The sequence below is a fragment of the Phaethon aethereus genome, assembly GCF_964289735.1.
Source record: "Phaethon aethereus genome assembly, chromosome: 13".
Lineage (NCBI taxonomy): Eukaryota > Metazoa > Chordata > Aves > Phaethontiformes > Phaethontidae > Phaethon > Phaethon aethereus.
The window spans coordinates 996,321-1,014,399 of record NC_138589.1 but is presented as its reverse complement, the minus strand read 5'-3'; the positions used below and the strand labels follow the sequence as shown (position 1 = coordinate 1,014,399).

General features: G+C 54.8%; 1 protein-coding gene across 1 annotated transcript; it reads left to right on the top strand.

Moving 5' to 3' along the window:
- Positions 1-3,508: 3,508 nt before the first annotated feature.
- Positions 3,509-5,698, top strand: TPPP3 (tubulin polymerization promoting protein family member 3; the record flags this gene model as incomplete). Its single annotated transcript, XM_082005518.1, has 3 exons — positions 3,509-3,696; positions 4,758-4,911; positions 5,144-5,698. 3 exons carry the CDS (start codon positions 3,509-3,511, stop codon positions 5,330-5,332), a joined length of 531 nt encoding a protein of 176 aa, XP_081861644.1. The 3' UTR covers positions 5,333-5,698.
- Positions 5,699-18,079: the final 12,381 nt, after the last annotated feature.

Sequence of the window (18,079 nt, the reverse complement as noted above, 5' to 3'; positions counted from 1 at the left end):
CTAGCAGGGACAAGCCCAGCATCCGAAGCCGTGCCTCAGTGACACTGAGCTGTGAGCCCCGGTGTGTCCTGGGTAAGCGCTGGAGTTATGCGGCTCATTAAGTTCCCTCCGGGGCAGGAGACAGCCTGGGAAGATCCTGACTTTTATTGGAAATCGCAAGAAGAGAAAGGTCCCCTGGGAGCTGAGCACTGAGCTGTGTCCACGCTCCTCCACCACATCACAGGACCTGTTCTCCCTCCTCCTGGGCTCCCGCCTGTGCCACGGGCTGCGGATCAAGTCACAGCCTCCTCCCGGGCTTCCTTTTCCGGGCTGCATGAGAAACAGCAGGAGCCGGCCAAGGACTGTGCTCCATCCCAACAGGGCTGTCATGGTGACAACAACAACAAACCCCAGCCCTTAGGAACCGAAACCCGGCCCGCTCAACCCGATCCCGTGGGGCGACTCGCCAGCCCTGGCTTGGTGCCCCCAGCTCGCCCGGCTCTTCCCATGCGCTGCCTCTTCGCTCTTCGGGTTCTGCAAGCCCCCAGGACCGGCCGGAGCTCCGGCAGAAGAGCTGCCGACGTGCCCAGCCCCGGCTCAGCTCTTGCCTGCTGCCGGCTCGGTCAGTTTGGGCTGCTGCCAAGCCCTGCTGGAGCTGCTACGGGCTGCACGCTCCAGCCGGTGTTACCTGGGTTCCTCTCCGGAGCTGTCGGCTGGAGGTAAAGCCAAGGACACCCGCTTGGGTGGGGAGTTGCAGGGCAAGCTGAGGACAAGGCTGTACCTTCAGCAAGACTTAACCACCCTCCTCGATGCAGCAGCCCCCGTTATCGCCCTCTCCTTAAAGCAGAGAGTGGGCAAGCAGCTCTTCCCCACTTTCTGCGAGGTGGGACGACAGCCCTAGGTCCTTGCTGGCCTGGCTGGAGGCTGGTTTAAATTCCTACTTCACAGCCAGCTACAGTAACCTCTGAGCCTCTGCTCTTCGGGACCTGCTTTCCCATTTTATGAAGAACGGGAAGCATGTGTGTTCTTTCCCCCCAGTGCCACCTCCTCCGTGCAGACTCTCTGGCTGTGTCTGAGCTCTACCAGGACAAGGAGGACAGAGGAGAAGCACTCGTTGGTGAGGTCTGCCTGGACTCTGGCATCAGGCTGGTCCAGCCCTACTAGATGAGCCTCCAGACCTGTCCTTGACTGCCCCCAAGGGATGTCCATGCCTGCATCCTCTGACACCAGCCCTGGCACTCACCTCCGAGGCGGGAGGTAAAGGTAGCAATCCCAAATTCCAGACTCACAGAATTGGCTGGTGGTCACCTCTGGAGGTCTCCAGACCCTGCTCCAAGACAGGATCACTATAAGCTCCTTGCTCAGGGCTTTGTCCGGTCAAGATTTGGCAGCAACGTCCTGGCAGAGAACACGCGCCCCTCAGCCAAGAGGGGGAGACTGTCAGTGGGGCCATGCCTCAAAGCAAAGCGCTCTGGGTGCAAGAGCAGAACTGATACCCCTGGGGCAGCCCAGCCATGAGGACACCTGTGTCCGTCCTTGCCCTGCAGCTCCTCTGCACCGGGACCAGGGCAGACAGAGACCACGGTGCCAAAAAGCTGCCTGTGTCGTTGGAGCTGCTGCACAGCTCCCCAAGCCGCTGATTTACCCGCAGGACCCTGCATGGCAGCAGCAAACCGCACGCTGCGTCCCCCTGGTGTGAACGACTCCCGGGGTGCACGATGCCCCGCACCCGCCGGAGCGAGGACGGGGAGTGCTGGAGGAGCGCCGAGGTGGGAGCGGGCTCTGGGCAACCAGCTGAGGTGGGGCTGTGAGTAAGTGATGTGGGTTGTGTTGGGACTCCATGGTAACCATAATATTTGGGTGCTGCTTTAGCCCGCAGCACCCGCTGGGAGCCACTCATGCGGTTGGATTCTGGGTGAGGGCAGCAACGGGCAGTGCTGGCCCGCGGCCAGTGGCCAGTGGCCCCAGGCTTGCTCCAACGGTGTCCCGCCGGGCCGTGCAGAAGGGACAGGCGCTCGCCGCCGTGCCTGGCACACCAGGATGGTTGGCATTCGCCCCCAGAGCCGGGGCAGTGGCCTTTGGTCTGTGGTGTCACCCACTGAGAGGGGCTGGTTCCCCTACAGAGGGGCACGCTGGATGGGGCCGTGGGGCAGAGCACAGGGGGGCTGCCAAGGGGGAGCCTGCAGTGGCTAGGGTGGTGGGGGGAGACCTCGTGGGGTGGTGGAGGGGTCTTGTGGGGTGGAGGAAAGACCTTGTGGGGGGATAGCAGGGGTTCGTGGGGTGGAGAAAGGACTTTGGAGGGGAGGGCTTTGTGGGGCACAAAGGGCACAGGGGCCTCGTGGGGTGGTGGAGGGGCTTCAAGGGTGAAAGAGGAGTGTCGTGGGGTGGCAGAGGAGCCTCGTGGGGCGGCGGAGGGCGTGCCGGGGGTGGTCCGGGGCGGCTGCCCCGGCTCCGTCTCCCCGCCCCGTGGGCGCTGCCGGCCGCGCCGCGCCCGGGGAAGGCGGAGGGGGCGGCCCGCGGCCCCTCCCGGCCCCATGGCGGCGCCTTTAAGAGGCGGCGGCGGCGGCCGCCCCCCCGCTCAGAGCGCGGCGCCGGCGGCTGGTGAGTGTCGGAGCGCGGCCGCGGCGCCGGGACCCCCCCCGACCCCCGGCACCCCCCGACCGCGGGAGCCCGGGGACCGGCGGCCGCCCCGCCCCGCTCCCCCCTAGCGACCGTCGCCAGGCAACGCCGCTCCTTCCTAGCGACCGTCGCCAGGCAACGCCGCTCCTCCCTAGCGACGGTCGCCAGGCAGCGCGGAGGCCGCTGCTCCTTCGTGCTCGGCCAAGGCCCCGGTGGGGGTCCCATCCCGGGGCGAGGGACCCGCTGTGGGGTGCACGGCCCCGGGGTGCTGCCCCCACGCCGGGGGGTACCGCTGCGCCCTGCGCTGGCTGCGACGCTGTGGGTGCTCAGCGCGTGGCGAAGGGGACGCTGAGCCGGCGGGGCGAGGCCAGCGAGGCGACGGCAGGCAGGGAGCCGGGGTGGGGCTGCGCTGGGGACCCGTCTGCGAGTTGGCACGCCTGTGCCGTTGGCTGTGTGGCACCGTGGGGTGGGTGCCCAGCCCTGGGGGGGCGGGGTGGGGGAGCTGGGGTGCTGCGGCCTTTGGCAGAGGCGAGCAGGCAGGGGAGAGGTGGGGCTGGAGGCAGGCGAGCGGTGCCGCTTCTCCTGATCGGCGAGCAGGAGGAAGGCGGCTGCATTGCGTCATTCCCGGAGAGGGCTCCCGAGGGGACTGGCCGATGCGCTCACTCCTCGCCCGCCCCTGGAGCCGGCAGCCTCGCCACCGGCAGCTCCCGGTCAGAACCTCCATCCCCCGAGACACATCTCGGTTGCTGGCCAAGGCAACACCCCGCTCCTGCCACAGGCCCTGCGCCCTCACCAGCCCTCCTCTTCCTCCTGCCCTCGCGGACCTGGGAGCAGAGCGGCTGAGCTCTGCCGGCACAGGCAGCAGAACCTGGGCAGTAACGGGCCCCTCTGCCCCCCATCCTGCAGCCCCATGGCCGGGAGCGCTGAGATGGCGTCCCTGGAAGAGAGCTTCCGCAAATTCGCCATCTACGGCGACACTAAGGCTACGGGGCAAGAAATGAACGGGAAGAACTGGGCCAAGCTGTGCAAAGACTGCAAAGTCACTGACGGCAAAAGTGTCACCAGCACCGATGTGGACATTGTCTTCTCCAAGGTGAAGTAAGTGACTTGGGGCTTCCGGCCGGCCGGAGGTTGGGGACACCCCTGCGGCACGGGCAGGATGGTGGGTCCCCAGGTGCGGTGGTCCCCGGGGAGGTGTTGGTGCCCCGGCTGCATGCCCGTTCCCATCTCACCCTCGGTGTGGAGCAGCGGGTGCTGCCCTGCAGCCTCCTGCCTTCAGGGAAGCGTGCCTGGCTGCTTTTGCTAATAAATTAATCCACATTTAGGGGGTGGGAAGCTCAGGTTTTGGGGCAGAGGCTGTGCCCCCGCTCCCGGCGTCGGGGTGGGCCTGGCTGGTTCTGCCAGGTTCCCGTCTAGCAAGAAGGTGCCGCAGGGAGCAGAGGAGGGTGCTCAGGGGTGTCCCGTGCGTGGTGGCATGGCCCGTCCTGGCGCCTGGCCAGCACACCCCTGAGCTTGGGGAGGACTCTGCTCCTTGGAGGTCACAGGGACGGCTGAAGAGCCTAAAGGCACCTGGGGCTGCTTTTGGGATCCCCCAGGCCACGCTGACGCCCAATGCTCCACACCAGGGTGCGGGAGCAAGGATGGGTGGAGAACTTGCTCCCTCCCCGCCCTCTGCCCGGGCATCCCCTTGTTTCCTGGTGGGGCCAGGGGGGTCTGAGCACCGGGAGGTTTTCGGCACGTAGGAAGGTGGGTTGCTGTGCTGCCTCGGGGATGAGGACCGGGCGCTTGTGGGAGAGATGCTCTGCGTGTGTCCTTCCGAATTGGAGCAGAGAAGGACCGATGCCTGCCAGAGGAAAGAGGGTGCTGGGCACCACAGGCAGGCTGGGAGCAGTGGGAATGGATGCCACCAGCATCCAAGTCCCGCTTCCACTCAGGGGTGAGGTTTTTGGCTGAAAAACTCCTAGAGCTCAGCTGTGCCCAGCCTGACCCATTCAGCCAGGATTGCCCTGGCCAGGGCTGCGTTTCGGAGATGGGCGAGGGGCCCGAGGCTGGTGAGGGACAAAGCTGAGGTCTCCCTGATGCAGCTCATCCCACTGCAGCCCCGTTCCAAGGCTCGACCCGAAGACGCGCTGATGGCAGCCCCGTTTTTGTACTTGCAGAGGGAAGACGGCCCGCGTCATCAACTACGAGGAGTTCAAGAAGGCGCTGGAGGAGCTGGCCCCCAAGAGATTTAAGGACAAGAGCAAAGAGGAGGCGTATGAAGCCATCTGCCAGCTGGTGGCAGGGAAGGAGCCCATTAACGTGGGTGTCACGGTGAGTGAAGAGCCCCTCGGCCACTGGGAGCAGGAGGGATGGTCAGGAGGGGAGGATGGAGCTCTGCCCGCAGTGCAAATGCATTCCGGGGGTGGGCTGGGGGATCCAGGGGTCGCGTAGGTCTGGTGGGCACGGGGGCCACGGCGGGGGCTGCAGTGGGTGTCAGGAGCTTGTATGGGGCCAGGGATGAAGGGGACGGGGCATGTTCTTGACTCCTGTGTCCCATCTGCAGAAAGCCAAGACAGTGGGGGCCGTGGAGAGGCTGACGGACACCTCCAAGTACACGGGCTCCCACAAGGAGCGCTTCGACGAGAGTGGCAAGGGCAAGGGCAAGAGCGGGCGGGAGAACATCGTGGACACCAGCGGCTATGTCAGTGCCTACAAGAACGCGGGCACCTACGATGCCAAAGTGAAAAAGTAGGGACGGGTGCCTGTGGCACCCAACCGCCCCGGTCCCTGCACGTCAGCCGTGGGGCTGGCGCTCGCGTCGGCCTCGGGACATGCCCGTGTGACGCGGGGCCCGGGAGGCTGCGCTGGGGCCAGCCCCAGGCTGGCGGGACGTCGTCCGCCCAGCGCTGACGGGATTGGGAAGTCGCCGGGCCGTGTGCTCTGCCCCAGTGCTCTGTCTGTGTCCCCCCCCCGCCGCCATGCTGTGATTCCACCCCCCCCCAGCTCCTCCTCTCCCTCCTGTGCTGTCACCCCCAGACCCTCGCCACCGGCAGCGCCCGCCATACTAACGGCACTGCTCCTCAGGGCTCCCCTGCCCCGCTGGCACCTGGACCTTCCCTACCTCAGCCCCAGCTTTCGGGGCACCCTCCCCGCCAGTCCCGCCAGGGACCGCAGCCCGTCTTCCCTGCGGACCTCCCAGGGACCTGCCTTAACCCCGCACCACTCGCGCCACAGCCACCGTCTTCCTTCCCCACCGGTGCCCTCGCCACGGGGCCGCCTGGCTTCGCCGCTCGCCTGGCGCCGCAGGAGGCTCAGACCCCGCGGCGCTGGTGCTGCCGGGATGCTCTGGCACAGCATCCCGGGAGAGCTTGGTGTTGCCTGGCCGTTGGCAAAGCTCTTCCACCTCGTGGCCTCCCGCTGCTTTTGCGAAGCCCAAACCAAAGGATGCTGCAGACCCGCGCTGTAACCCGGCTCTGCAATAAAACCCCGTCCGCACTGACGTCCCCGGTCTGGTTGTGTTCAGCGGAACTGAGCAGCAAGAGCCCCTTTGCCGGCTCGCCCAGCCGGGCGGCGGGAGGCTCGGCTGGCCGTGCCGCCCCAGGGCAGCCGTGCCGTGGGCTCGGCCCTGGCCGCCGGCGCTTTTGGCAGCTCCTGGCTGGCCCCGAGTTGCCTGAGCAACCTCAGGCACACAAACACGGGTGCCTGGCTCCTGCTCCTGCTCTGTTTGCAACCAAACACATGAGCTCCTGGTAACGATCCCTGGGAACGGGCCGGGCTCCGGGATGAGACGGCAGCTCCGGTGGGTGCCCAAGGCTGGGTGCAGGGCCAGGCTTTCCAGCCAGATACCCACCTCCCTGGCCATCTGTTCGGAGCCGGGCTTCCCTAAATAACCCACCGGCATTATTTGGCAGGTCCTTCAGCCTCTGGCACTTGCCCACGCCACGAGGGACGTGCTGGGGGGCACGCATGTGGCTTGGGTGGGCTTGCTCCCTGCCATTGCACTGCCCTGCACCTTCTGTGTCCCAGCTACCTGCTTTTTTAAAACACAGAAGGATGACGTTGTCTTCTTCTGGGCTGGTTCCAGCCTCACCCTCACTGAGGGTCTACCAGTAAGTGTCTACCAGTGGCAGGCTGGGGGTGAGGGCTTGTGGGGGCAAGGGTGGTTGGTGTCAGCCCTCCTCTGAGCAGGTCGGGGGGGTTCGTGGCTGTCTGTGCCCCTAAATGCTCTTCCCGAGATCAAATGTTCCTCCTGTCGAAAAGCGGGGCGGGGGGAACGGGGACGCTTTAACCCTTTGCTGACCGCATTGCCCAGCCGGAAAAACGAGGTGCAAAATTCCCAGGGCAAGGCTGCCCTGCATTGCCTCGCGCTTTACGCGAGCGCCATCCACGTCCCCGTCCTTGCGCGCAGACTCGGAGGCTTTGCGAAGGAAGGACATCCGGCAAAGAGGTGAGCAGAGCCGTGGGACTCATCCCCTGCCTGTACCCGGCACCGGTCAGGACCTGGCGGTGGAGCAAAGGGGGGTTACCCGTGTCGGGGCAGCTCTGAAGGGGAGTTGTGGGTGCTGATGTGCTTTTGATACTGGGAAATCCAGCTGGGGAAGGGGATTTCTGCCAGGTTTTAGGCTTGCATGTGGCAAGAGCAGCAGCTCTGGCATCCCCACATCCAGCGGCAGAGCATGGCATTTGGGAGCATCGGTCGTTCCTCCCCGAGACGCTCACCCCTCCTCTGAGGCTGGAGGCCTCAGCAGCTCAGCTGTCCCATGGTTTGTGAGCCTGCAAGGAGGGTGGATGGGTCCTCACGTGGAGTCACCTCCGTAAGTCCATCTAGAAGCAAAGGAGCGATGGAGCAGACAGGGCAGGGACTGCAGGACCGCCCCCCTCCAACCTTCTCCTTGCTCCCGAGGAGGCACCTCCTGCGCCTGCTGTTCCCTGCGTGGGGACAGGGCTGGGCGGAGAGGATGGCAATGGCCAGACCGCTCTGACCAGGCTGGTTGGCTCCGTCTAGTCTGGTATCACGGTTCTACCAAACCAGCCCCAGGAGAATTAGTGCCGGTAAAGACCCAACAGGGTCCAATGGCTCCGAAGTGCCTAAGATCAAGCTGAGAAGAAGTCGCTTCCCCTCAAGTGACGGGAACAGCTTCCTGGGAATGAGACGTTGATTTGGGTCTTCACCAAAAATGGAAAACTTTCTAAATACCAGCATAGCCATCTGGGGGAGCTGTGGGGTGTGTATGTGTGTACAACTTGGCCATCCTTGCGGAAGGGTGCGAAAGCCCTTTGGGAAAAGCGTGTGAGGTACCACAGCTGCGACCTGCACTACGGACGCATCACGCAGCCCCAGTGCATGGTCGAAGCCAGGTGGAGTCACGGCCTCACGGGGCGGTAGGTACAAGGAACATGGCCTTCAAACATCATCCTTCATGACTAAAGTGGACAGGAAAGTGGAGGTCTGCAGCACGGTTGGCACTGGAGAACAGGACAGACGAGGAGATGGGGTGCTCAGCCCTTGGGACGACCTGAAGGAACTTCCATGGGACCAGCAGCTCCGGCTGTTTTCCCAGTGAAGCTTGAAGCGGTGCCACAGGCTGTTGAGAGGGCAGAGACCTTAAAATACGAGTTGCAGAACTACTTTTTGTGATGAAAAGTGACACAGCCCGAGCAAAAGGGCTTGCAGCCATTTCCCCTGCGCTAATGACTTTGCTGTGGCCAAGCATTTGCTCTGAGGCTGGCTCCACACCAGCTCAAGAAAGACATCTTGCAGCCAGCATGTAATTCCCTCCCAGTGGAGGAGCCAGCGGGTGGAAGGTGTCTCAGCCAGTATTTATGTTGTTTGCATCCAAGCCCCTGATACGAAGCTTTTTTTTTCTCCTTCCCATTTGTTTCTTCCCCTTGGCTGCTCTCTGGCCCCACTCCCGCAGTGGAGGGGCACGCCGGACCTCGCCCCCAGCCCTGCCACCCAAACACTCACTTGCTCCACCAGTTTGGACAAACCCAGGCCCTCTTACAGGCTGATGTCCCAGCTTGCCAGGGAGACGTGCAGCCCAGAAGGCTCAGCTGGGTGGTTATGACGAATTTAGCCATAAAATGTGTTCTCTGCCCCCAAGGTCACTAGAGAGTTTCTAAAATCATCCAGGGTCATGTTGTACATCTCAAGTACGGCTGGACGAGGGATCTGGCTCCTCTGAGAGGTCATTTGTCTCTGGGATGAGTGGTTTGACCAGAGATACTGATGAGGACTCATCACTCCTCTGTTCCTCAAGGATATAGAATCATTCCTAGAAGAGCGATGCCAACAAGCCCAGCAAGGTCTTACCCTTTCTGTCCCTGCGTAGGAGCACCAGATGTTGCCGTTCCAAAAAACTGCTCCCTCAGGAGCATCCCTCCACGGAGTGTATTGCGCTGGTACAGGGCAGACCCTTGGTCTCAGGCCAGGCAAAACAGCTTCGCTACCGATCTTACCTGCGCCGCCTTCCTCAGTACTTTTCCATTTCACCGCTAGTTTGATGGACAACGTCTTCCAAAATACACAGACTAGGCTGTGAGTCGCGTTCAGAGAAGATTCAGAGGGCAGCTTGCATCCCGGTGGGTCAGGCGCTTTCTCAGAGGTGTCCATCTAAACTTAGGACTAGAATTTCACATCCTTGCAGTCCGTGCCCCGAGATACGGGTTATGCTACACACAATACTTCGTTGCCAGCGCTATGCTGGAATATTGATTCAGTACCATTTTAGAGGGAATTCAATTAAACTAAATTAAATTAAATTGCCATCTTCCCAGCATGGCAGGGTTTCAGAAAAAATTGTTGTTCTATAGGAGTCGTCCCCACTTTTTGTTAAGGTAACAACTGCAGCAGAGGTGTGAGAAAACAGGCGAAGATAGGAGCAGGAAGATGCTGAGAAATAAAAAAAAAAAACAAGCCAAGGGTTAGATTTACCAGCTTTAAATACAGCATGAGATTTTGTACAAGATAAAACTGGAGACAATCCGTGTTTAATGTCTATTGTTTTCCCTGTACAGAGGGACAATTACATAATTGCTCTGCGCTGCAGGGCTGACCAGAGCCGTGTGCTGATGGTGCTGGTGCAGGTCTTTCTAGCGGGGATGATGTCTCCTGACTGGTGCATTTTTTAGCCAGACGAGGTGTTTTGTGAACAGCGTGGCTGCTCCCTTTTGTCCGCTGCTGCAGGAGGAACTTGTTTGTGGACGCTAAAGACCCGGGCAAGATTGGCGCAGAAAAAAACTAAACGGTGAGCAGGCATACGGGACTGTGAACCTGCCATAATTACAACAATTTTTCCAGACCCAAATACGATGATTTCTATTTATTCGATATCACATTGGTAAAAGTTTATGCTCAGAGCTGTGAGCTGGTAGCTTAGAGCTCTGTATTTCAAGACGGCTGCAACTACAGCTATGATTAATTTTAAGCTTTCATGCGTAGCTGGCTTCCAATGGCTAATAACTGATCGAAGCTGTTCACGGAGATTGATGGCATGTGCTAAGGCAGCTGGAAGCACATCAGCGGAGTGCCACGGTTGCAAAAGGCAAGTCTCCTCTCTCTCGTTTTGACCTGAGATACTTATTCTAAAAAAAGCAGTTTCATCAGACACAGAATATTCCTGACTTTCTGCTCACCGAACTGGCATTTTCATATCTTGGCTTGAAAGTCTGCAACCGGTTCCAGCCTCCTGAAGCATACGAAGGGCGCTAATGATCACCAAAATAGCTCGCTGGTGTGCCAAAACCCTGAATTCACCCATTTGCCACCAGTGCGGGGGTTTTACAAGAAGCATACGTGACTTGGGACCGGAGGAGTTCTGCTGGGACACAGGTGTCACCTCCGGCCATGACAAGCAAGCTGTGTACCCAACCTGTGACCAGCCCATACCTCTGGCTGCCCTGCAGAAGAGCCCTGGTCCCTTGAAACCTTGTAAGTCATTTCGCTTCCAGTCTTAGAAATTCCGCCTGGGAACTCAGAACGGTCATTTTTCCAAAACAAGTCGTCTGAAGAAAACACGGGGAGAAGTTTGAGTTTACAAGTGCTGCCATAGCGAGCATCTTTCTAGCAGGCAGGGCGGTTCTGAGAGACAAAAACAGGACTGTGGGATCCAGCGACTGGAGGTTACGCTCAGCCAAAAAACCTTCGGAGCCGCCTGTGAGGGGCTGTGGAACATTCTTCGTTACCCGAAGTCTTTAAAACTCAGGGCTAAAGCCCATCCCGCAGCTCAGTGCCGCCTTCTTGACCCTGCAGCACCCAGGGCGCAGAACCGCGTGGCCTCTGCTCTGGGGCAGGGCAGAGGTGATGCTCGAACCCCCTTGGCCACCAAACCTGTGAGGCTATCTCAGACCACACAGCACCTGTGGCCATTTACACCGGCCGCTGAAGCGTGCCGGAGAAGCGGGGATGAAGGTTTGGACCGCTGTCTGAGGGCTAGGGCAGACTGAAAATACCTGATAATCACATTAGGTTTGTAGGAAAGCTTGTTTTGGTCCTTTGGCAGGCCAGGTATCCATCCTATGACGTTCCTTGTTCCTTATTACATCACAGTAATCTTGGTCTTGCTCTGTCAAAGCTCCTAGAAAAGGCTGGCACTGGCATAGCGCACGTACGGTTGCATTGCATCAGTTCTTGTGAGCCTTATAAAGCCACATCAGACACCATTTACTTGATGCCCAGGAGGCTATAAATGACTCCTTCCATATTGCCCTACTGTATGTGGGTGTTTGATTTCTTGCGATGCGACAACTAGAAGCCTGACCCACCTCTTGTACCGTGGAAGCCGATACACGGCTCTCCTCCAGCCCTTCGCCCAGCTGCTGCGTCGGGTAACCGTTCGTCATATGACAAGACTACAGAAAACCAAACAAAATCCCCCAAAATCACAAAGGATCGCAAACGTTAAGAGAAAGGAATAATTTTTCTGCAGTTTTGCCAGTGCCTGGCAAGTCCCTAAGGACCTCTTCCAACGACGCTGGTGAGCCCTCTGAAGAGTGATAAATGACACCGAGGGTAACGTGGTGTGAGTTTAAGCGAACCCTTATGTCGCTGCTTTGAAGTATTCGTTTGAAACACACTTCTAAAGAAAAAAGACGTTTTCAAAGCACCCCTGCATAGGTGTGCAAAAAAAGAACCTAAACAAATGGTAAAATCTAACACAAAAAGATATTCAGGCATTTTGGCAGGGAGCTTAGGTGATGTCAGAAAACAAATCTAAACAGAAATGTTTCTATGGATTTTTTTTTTTTTTTTTTTGGAGACCTAATCGGAAACAGATTTTAGTTTTGGATTTAAACATTTCCCTGCAGCACCTGCAATGCTGTCCCTACATCATGCATTTTAATCTCAAAGACCGTGAGTATGAGGCTGTTGAGCAGAGATAAAACTCAGCGTCCTCCTGCTCACATTATTGCCACAGGTTTAGCCAGTGGTTTTGCGAAAGTCACGCAACCTGAATCTCCTGAGCTTTTTACACAGCAGATTTCAAGGCAATTTGTAAAAATAAGAAGCCCTCCGCTTTTCTGCCCTCATAAATCCAGCATTTCTTACTCCTCTGAGACAGAGCTTTGAGAAGCGTGAGGAGCTCAGGGTGGGTTAACATCAGAACCGAATGTACTTTGGCACTTCTTTAGGTGGACCGTGTAGATTTTGAACTCCTGGCACAGAATCACAGAATCATTAAGGTTGGAAAAGAGCTTTAAGATCGTCAAGTCCAACCGTCAACCCAAGCCCAACCGTCAACCCAAGCCCAACCGTCAACCCAACGGTCAGGATGGGTATTCTCATTCAGCACAGGCGTCTCATTTCCTGACTCGGCGTGTTTGTAAGGGGTGACCAACTGTAAGGGATCACCTGGCCAGGCCGGTTTCAGAGCACAAAGGCGAGATGCAGGGAGTTGTGGATCGACTCAGCTTCGTCTCACCTTAACAGCTACGCAGAAGATGAGATGACCTGGGGGGAGCTGCACAAACGGCTCAGCCCTGGGTTGCCTGAACACCGCACCATGGTAAGAACCCAGGCCTGAGTGGCACCTGCAGTAATCCCTTACCGAATGCCCTGAGCACCATTCCACTGCTATTCAATGTGGACTAATGGGCCATCACAGCACCAGGCTAAACAAAATTATCCACTCAGAGAGAGTCCTGCCCCCACCCATCAAATCAGGAGATAAAAAACGTAAGGTTTGGGCAAAAATGGGGCAGTCTTTCCAACGATACAGCTGGGCTGTAGGGGATTCTCTCCCCCCTTGTGCAGGATGCTGCACAAGGTAACTTCCCAGGGATGGAGAGGCCTTACCTGAGAGAGGGTAAGTGATTAAGAAACATACGTATGGTGTTTGGCATGCTTTAAGATTGTGATTAGTGCACTCTTTTCAAGGTATTAATATCTAGCGTGCCCGTGGTTTAGAATTGCAATAGTGCGTTCCTCCGTTGTATTCATAAAAATCTGCACTAGTGGCGTATTGGACCTGTGAGTGAAGTTCAAATATATTGTTAATTTGAGCCTTACGGTGAAGTCTAATTTGAACCTCACAGTGAAGTCGCTCACCGCCACAGTGTTAGAGCGAGTAAGATCCACCAAGAAAAAGATGACCAGTCTTCCACTGGATCAAGAGTCTGATTTGATCTGATACACCCCGCAGCCATGTGTTTGTTAAATCCAACCTGAGGAAGGGAGCGGGAGCATAGCTGGAGGCAGCGTAGGGGACCAATCCTGCCTGTGACAGGCTGCAGTGCGATCATATCAAGTAAAACATAAAACCGCAGCCAAAATGCACGTGCAACATCTGGAAAATGCAAAAATTGGAGCAACCATGGCACTTGGCCCTGACGATGGCCCTGAAGATCATCCAGAGGATGAGAAGTGTTGCTAGAAGTCTTGCTATGGAGTGGACAGACTCAGATCTTTCCAGGGTTGGACATGAGACAGAATTGGTATGAACATGACGGAGGTGTGCAGAGGAGCTGTTGAGCTGGCAGCTGGCTTCTCCTGCTTCCAAGGAGAACAAGCAAAGAGCAAACACTCTTTTTTGCACGGACGGGCGGCGGGGGATGCCGACGTGAAACGCTTAGCTGTATAGAGATAAAACTCCATAGAATCACAGAATCATGAAGGTTGGAAAAGACCTTTAAGATCATCAAGTCCAACTGTCAACCTAACACCACCATGCCCACTAAACCATGTCCCAAAGTGCCACATCTACATGTTTTTTGAATGCCACCAGTGATGGTGACTCCGTCACCTACCTGGGCAACCTGTTCCAATGTTTGACCACTCTCTCCGTAAAGAAATTGTTCCTAATATCCAGCCTAAACCTCCCCTGGCACAACTTGAGGTAATTTCCTGGTGTTCTATTGCTAGTTACTTGGGAGAAGAGACCAACCCCCACCTCACCACAACCCCCTTTCAGGTAGTGGTAGAGAGCGATAAGCTAAGCCACTCTTCTTCATAGGCACCACCTAAAGACGGGACCCATCTGATAGCAAAGCTTTTGAACTGTCAACGGGTTCAGGCTGCACAGGCTGGAGAGGACCACAGTGACCATCCATTTGTTTATACAGCTATTGATGGTTTAATAAGATTATCCTTATTTTATGTTTTATTTAAGAAAAAACCCACACCTCTCTCCTTTTCCCCTTATGCCAAAATATAACCTGGCAGCTCTTCCTTCACCCCCCCTAATAGATCTGTCATCTAAAACCACCCAACAGTGCCCCAAAATTTTTGTGACTTTTTTTTGCAGAAGAGATGTCAGAGAAGCTGGCAACTCCGAAATCAACACCCTGACACAAAAACCTGCCTCAGCAGCAGCCTCCAAACTGCTGTCGGGGAAGATTATTAATAAAGCAATTAATTAAAGTTGTCTTCATGCCAGCTGAGACTTCCGTTAATAACACGCGGAGCTGGTAACGGGTGAACCTAAGTGAATGCTAAAGACATATAAGCCCATCGGTGAGGTGTGACACAGCCCCAGAATGAAATTACTATTTTACACATTTACTTATATATCAACTTAATATAAAATTATTAATATATATACATAATTTATATATTAACGTGTGGAGTTAGCCTGCGTTCATATCGATGCTCTTTTTTTTTTTAATGCTGACCTTGTCTCCAGAGAAAGCTTAAAAATATCGATGAGCACTCCTATAGCTTTATCTTTAGATAAAATTCCTTTCTTAATTTATTTAAAGAAAAAACAACTTAAAAATCCTGCATGCTAACAACGATGAGTCAAGTAACGAGCTCTCATATTCCGAATTTCCTTGGCTCACTTTATTCCTTGGGTCTTGCTTCTCACTTGTTTCATATTTTATCAAAGTGAACGACACCAACAGCATCGAATTAACAAAGTCTGGCATGTTGCCACTGTGTTAATTGACTTCCAAAATAAATTGCGGCCCCGCTCCTCCTTCTGGGGCTTTGAGAAGTTCAGTCTTTGCAGTAGGATGGTTCCTCCTCTTGCAGGATCCTCATTCAGGAGTTCCCTGGTCTTGGGACCACCACAGAGGTCACAAACCCCTCAAGTGCAGGTAAAGTAGACCCTGAAGTACCTTGCGGTGAAGGATTTTAAAACTGAGCACTCTCGGCTTTATATTAATTAAGTGTAGCGTGCTGTTTAAAACACTGAATTTGGTCTGATCACCAGGTGTACGAGCAACTTTGGGTGCTGTGCTTTCATGGACTGGTAGAAAATTGAGCGTCTTCGTTCCTGAATCACTTCTGAAACTGGAATTTGCTTGGGTTTTAGTGTGCGTTTGTTTAAGAGCCCTGAAGTTTTAACTCGATTTAAATAATCTTCATAGCTGTAACTTGTCTTTGATCAGAAACCACTGAGACAGGAAAAAAATAATCCCTTTGTTGTTTGGTTTTTTTTTTTTTCTATGGGTTTATTGTGGCTTGTAGTACAAGTAGTGCTTGAGTTCTTTGAGTAAATACTCTTAACGATGGCTTATGCCTGTATTTTATGTAGCGGTTACTATGGGATTGCCACCATCGTTTCGTCGATTTGCTACATCAATTAACCTACGTCCTAATGACGGGAGGTTTACCAAGATTAAACTATGAGTAATGCAACTGGGAGGAATTCACCTTTTCCAGCCTCAACCACCAAGGTGGGCACCTCCGACCCTGCCTCCACTCCGGCTTTACAGCTGGTTCCATGGGGGTGGATAACCTTGGCCTGCTCGTGTGCCCACCATCACCCCAGGCTCCTCAGCTGCCCGTGATCCCCTTACCCCAACCATGGGGCTCCTGTCACCCACCACCCCACTTTGTTCCCCCGGCCTTGTCACCCTCCTCGCACCCGCGTGTCCCCCCTTGGGCCTCTCGCCCGTTGCCTGGCAATGCTGCCATGCACTGCGGCCTAGGCCGCCATGTTAGGCCGGCTCCCCAAGGAAAGCCAGCCGCTGGTGTTCCACAGCTCTCCTCAGGAGAATTGCAAAAAAACCCTATAGCAACCTGCCCCAAAAGGACCATTTCTTGCTATTTTAAGATCAGCCCAAGGCTTGATGCGATGGAGAGGCCCAAGACGTAGCTGGGAGCAGGGGATGGGAGAAGGGCTGCTTGCTGCGCGCTGATGGCCATAAAATGGCAGCCTGAGCTGTGTGAATTGCCTCAAGCATGGCTGGAAGTAGATTCCTTGGAGAAATGGTGCCGATCCGTGGGTTTTGGTGATGCTGGCTCTCTTCCTCTGTCCCCCAAAATTGGAAATGAGCCTTAGAAATATCAAGGTGTTAGTGGTCTGTTGCTTTTTGTTTCACCTTTCTTGCTTGAACAGTTGCAGGGTTTTTAATATGTTGTATTCAAATATTTTTGAATTGCTGGGTAGTATCAGTGTTAAGTTGATGATGAGGATATCTATGAAAAAGTCTCAGCTAAGCATACTTTGAGGGCAGTGTAATTGTAGTTCTCCATTAGTATTGCTTATGAGGTCTCTCTAGAAGCTGCTTAGTTCAATTCTTAAATTAAGAGGGTTTTTTTTCCCCCATCCTTTTCCAGAGTTCCTTCATGACTCCTTTTTCTATAGCCCCTTGAGTGAGAAATAGGCTAAAAACATTCCAGACATCAGGTGTCATCTTCTACCACTTCTTCCTGTTTCAAGAACTGTGTTGCCCATTGTCAAGACAAAGTCTGTCTCTTGACTTTGGAGATTAGCTGCTGTGGCAAAGCAGGCAGGCTTCTTCTTCTTGTTGTTGTTTTCAGGCTTGGGTTGACTTTTCCATCCATTTTACCGGGCCACAGAGTAATCCACATCTCTGTGTGACACAACAACGTGAAAAAATTGGCTACAGGCCTTAACTGTGTGTTCTTGTCCTGCTTTAGGTGAATTTTCTCTCTGCTTAGCTGACAGCCACGTATGTGCTTACCGAGCATCCTTTCTCCGTGGAAAATTATTTTCTTTCCTGTCTTGTCAAGAGGATTGTGACCAACATGGTAATAAATACCTGCACCTTGAACTAGTAGCTGACTGTATAGAATGGTGTGTCCGTTGTTACCAAAGAAGTCGTCAAGAAAACCCTCTGACACTTGGTTTGCAGTTTTAGAAGGCGGGCATTCTTTATTGCAGCGCTGGGGATCGCTCCGCCACGAGTGCTCCAAGGGGTTAGCGAAGCACGTCGGTTTGTACACAGAAAAATCATCCCTATTCGTCAGATTCCCTGGAAAGGGCAGTCTTGGGGTGATGAGATCCCAGAATTCATTTACGTAGTCCAAGCACGCGCAGTAAAATCAGGGTTAGGGTCTTTTCACCCTCCGGTGGTCGTCCGCAGTCTTCCTCACAGTTGAAATTTGGGCTTCTTTTGTCCATATATAGTCATTGAATTAGCTCATCGGTCTTTCGGCCTCAGAATGTTACAGAGCGGGTCAGTTTTAAACTAGTTCTTTGGTGCTTATCTCGGCACGCATGTCCTGAGTTCCTGTTACCAGTGATTTACACAGGAAACCTAAGGAGCTTTCTCAAGGTCTGTTTAATCCTGTCAGGCAAGAAGTGACATGTTTAAGGTCTTAGTCAGGGATTTAACCCGTTCACCATCAGCACGCAGTTGTGTGCGAGGTTGTCTGGTATTTATTTGCATTTTCTTACTTTTACTATTTAAGGAAGGCGTTTGTCATATTCCACTTGCTGTTCTGCATGATAAACTCGGCATAAGTATAGACCAGGTTGTTCCATGGTTTAACCGTAAGTGTTATACCAGGTAAAACCTTGCGACTTGCTGACTTGTGAAGACCCGTGACCATAAACACATATTAACTAAGGAGTGTGCGTGCACAAGCGAATGGAAGCAAAGTCGCTCAGTTTCCTGAATCTCTGTTGTGGAAAGAAGCTTCTGTACAAGATCAGTCTGAAAATTTAAGAATATTTATTGACTGAGATGATTTTATAGTTAGGCACCTTCATTATTACATGCAGAATTCAACATTATCTTTTTTCAGCTGTGATGAATTGAATTTATTGTACGAGTAAGCATTAATTTTGCAGCTGACATCTTTGTAACA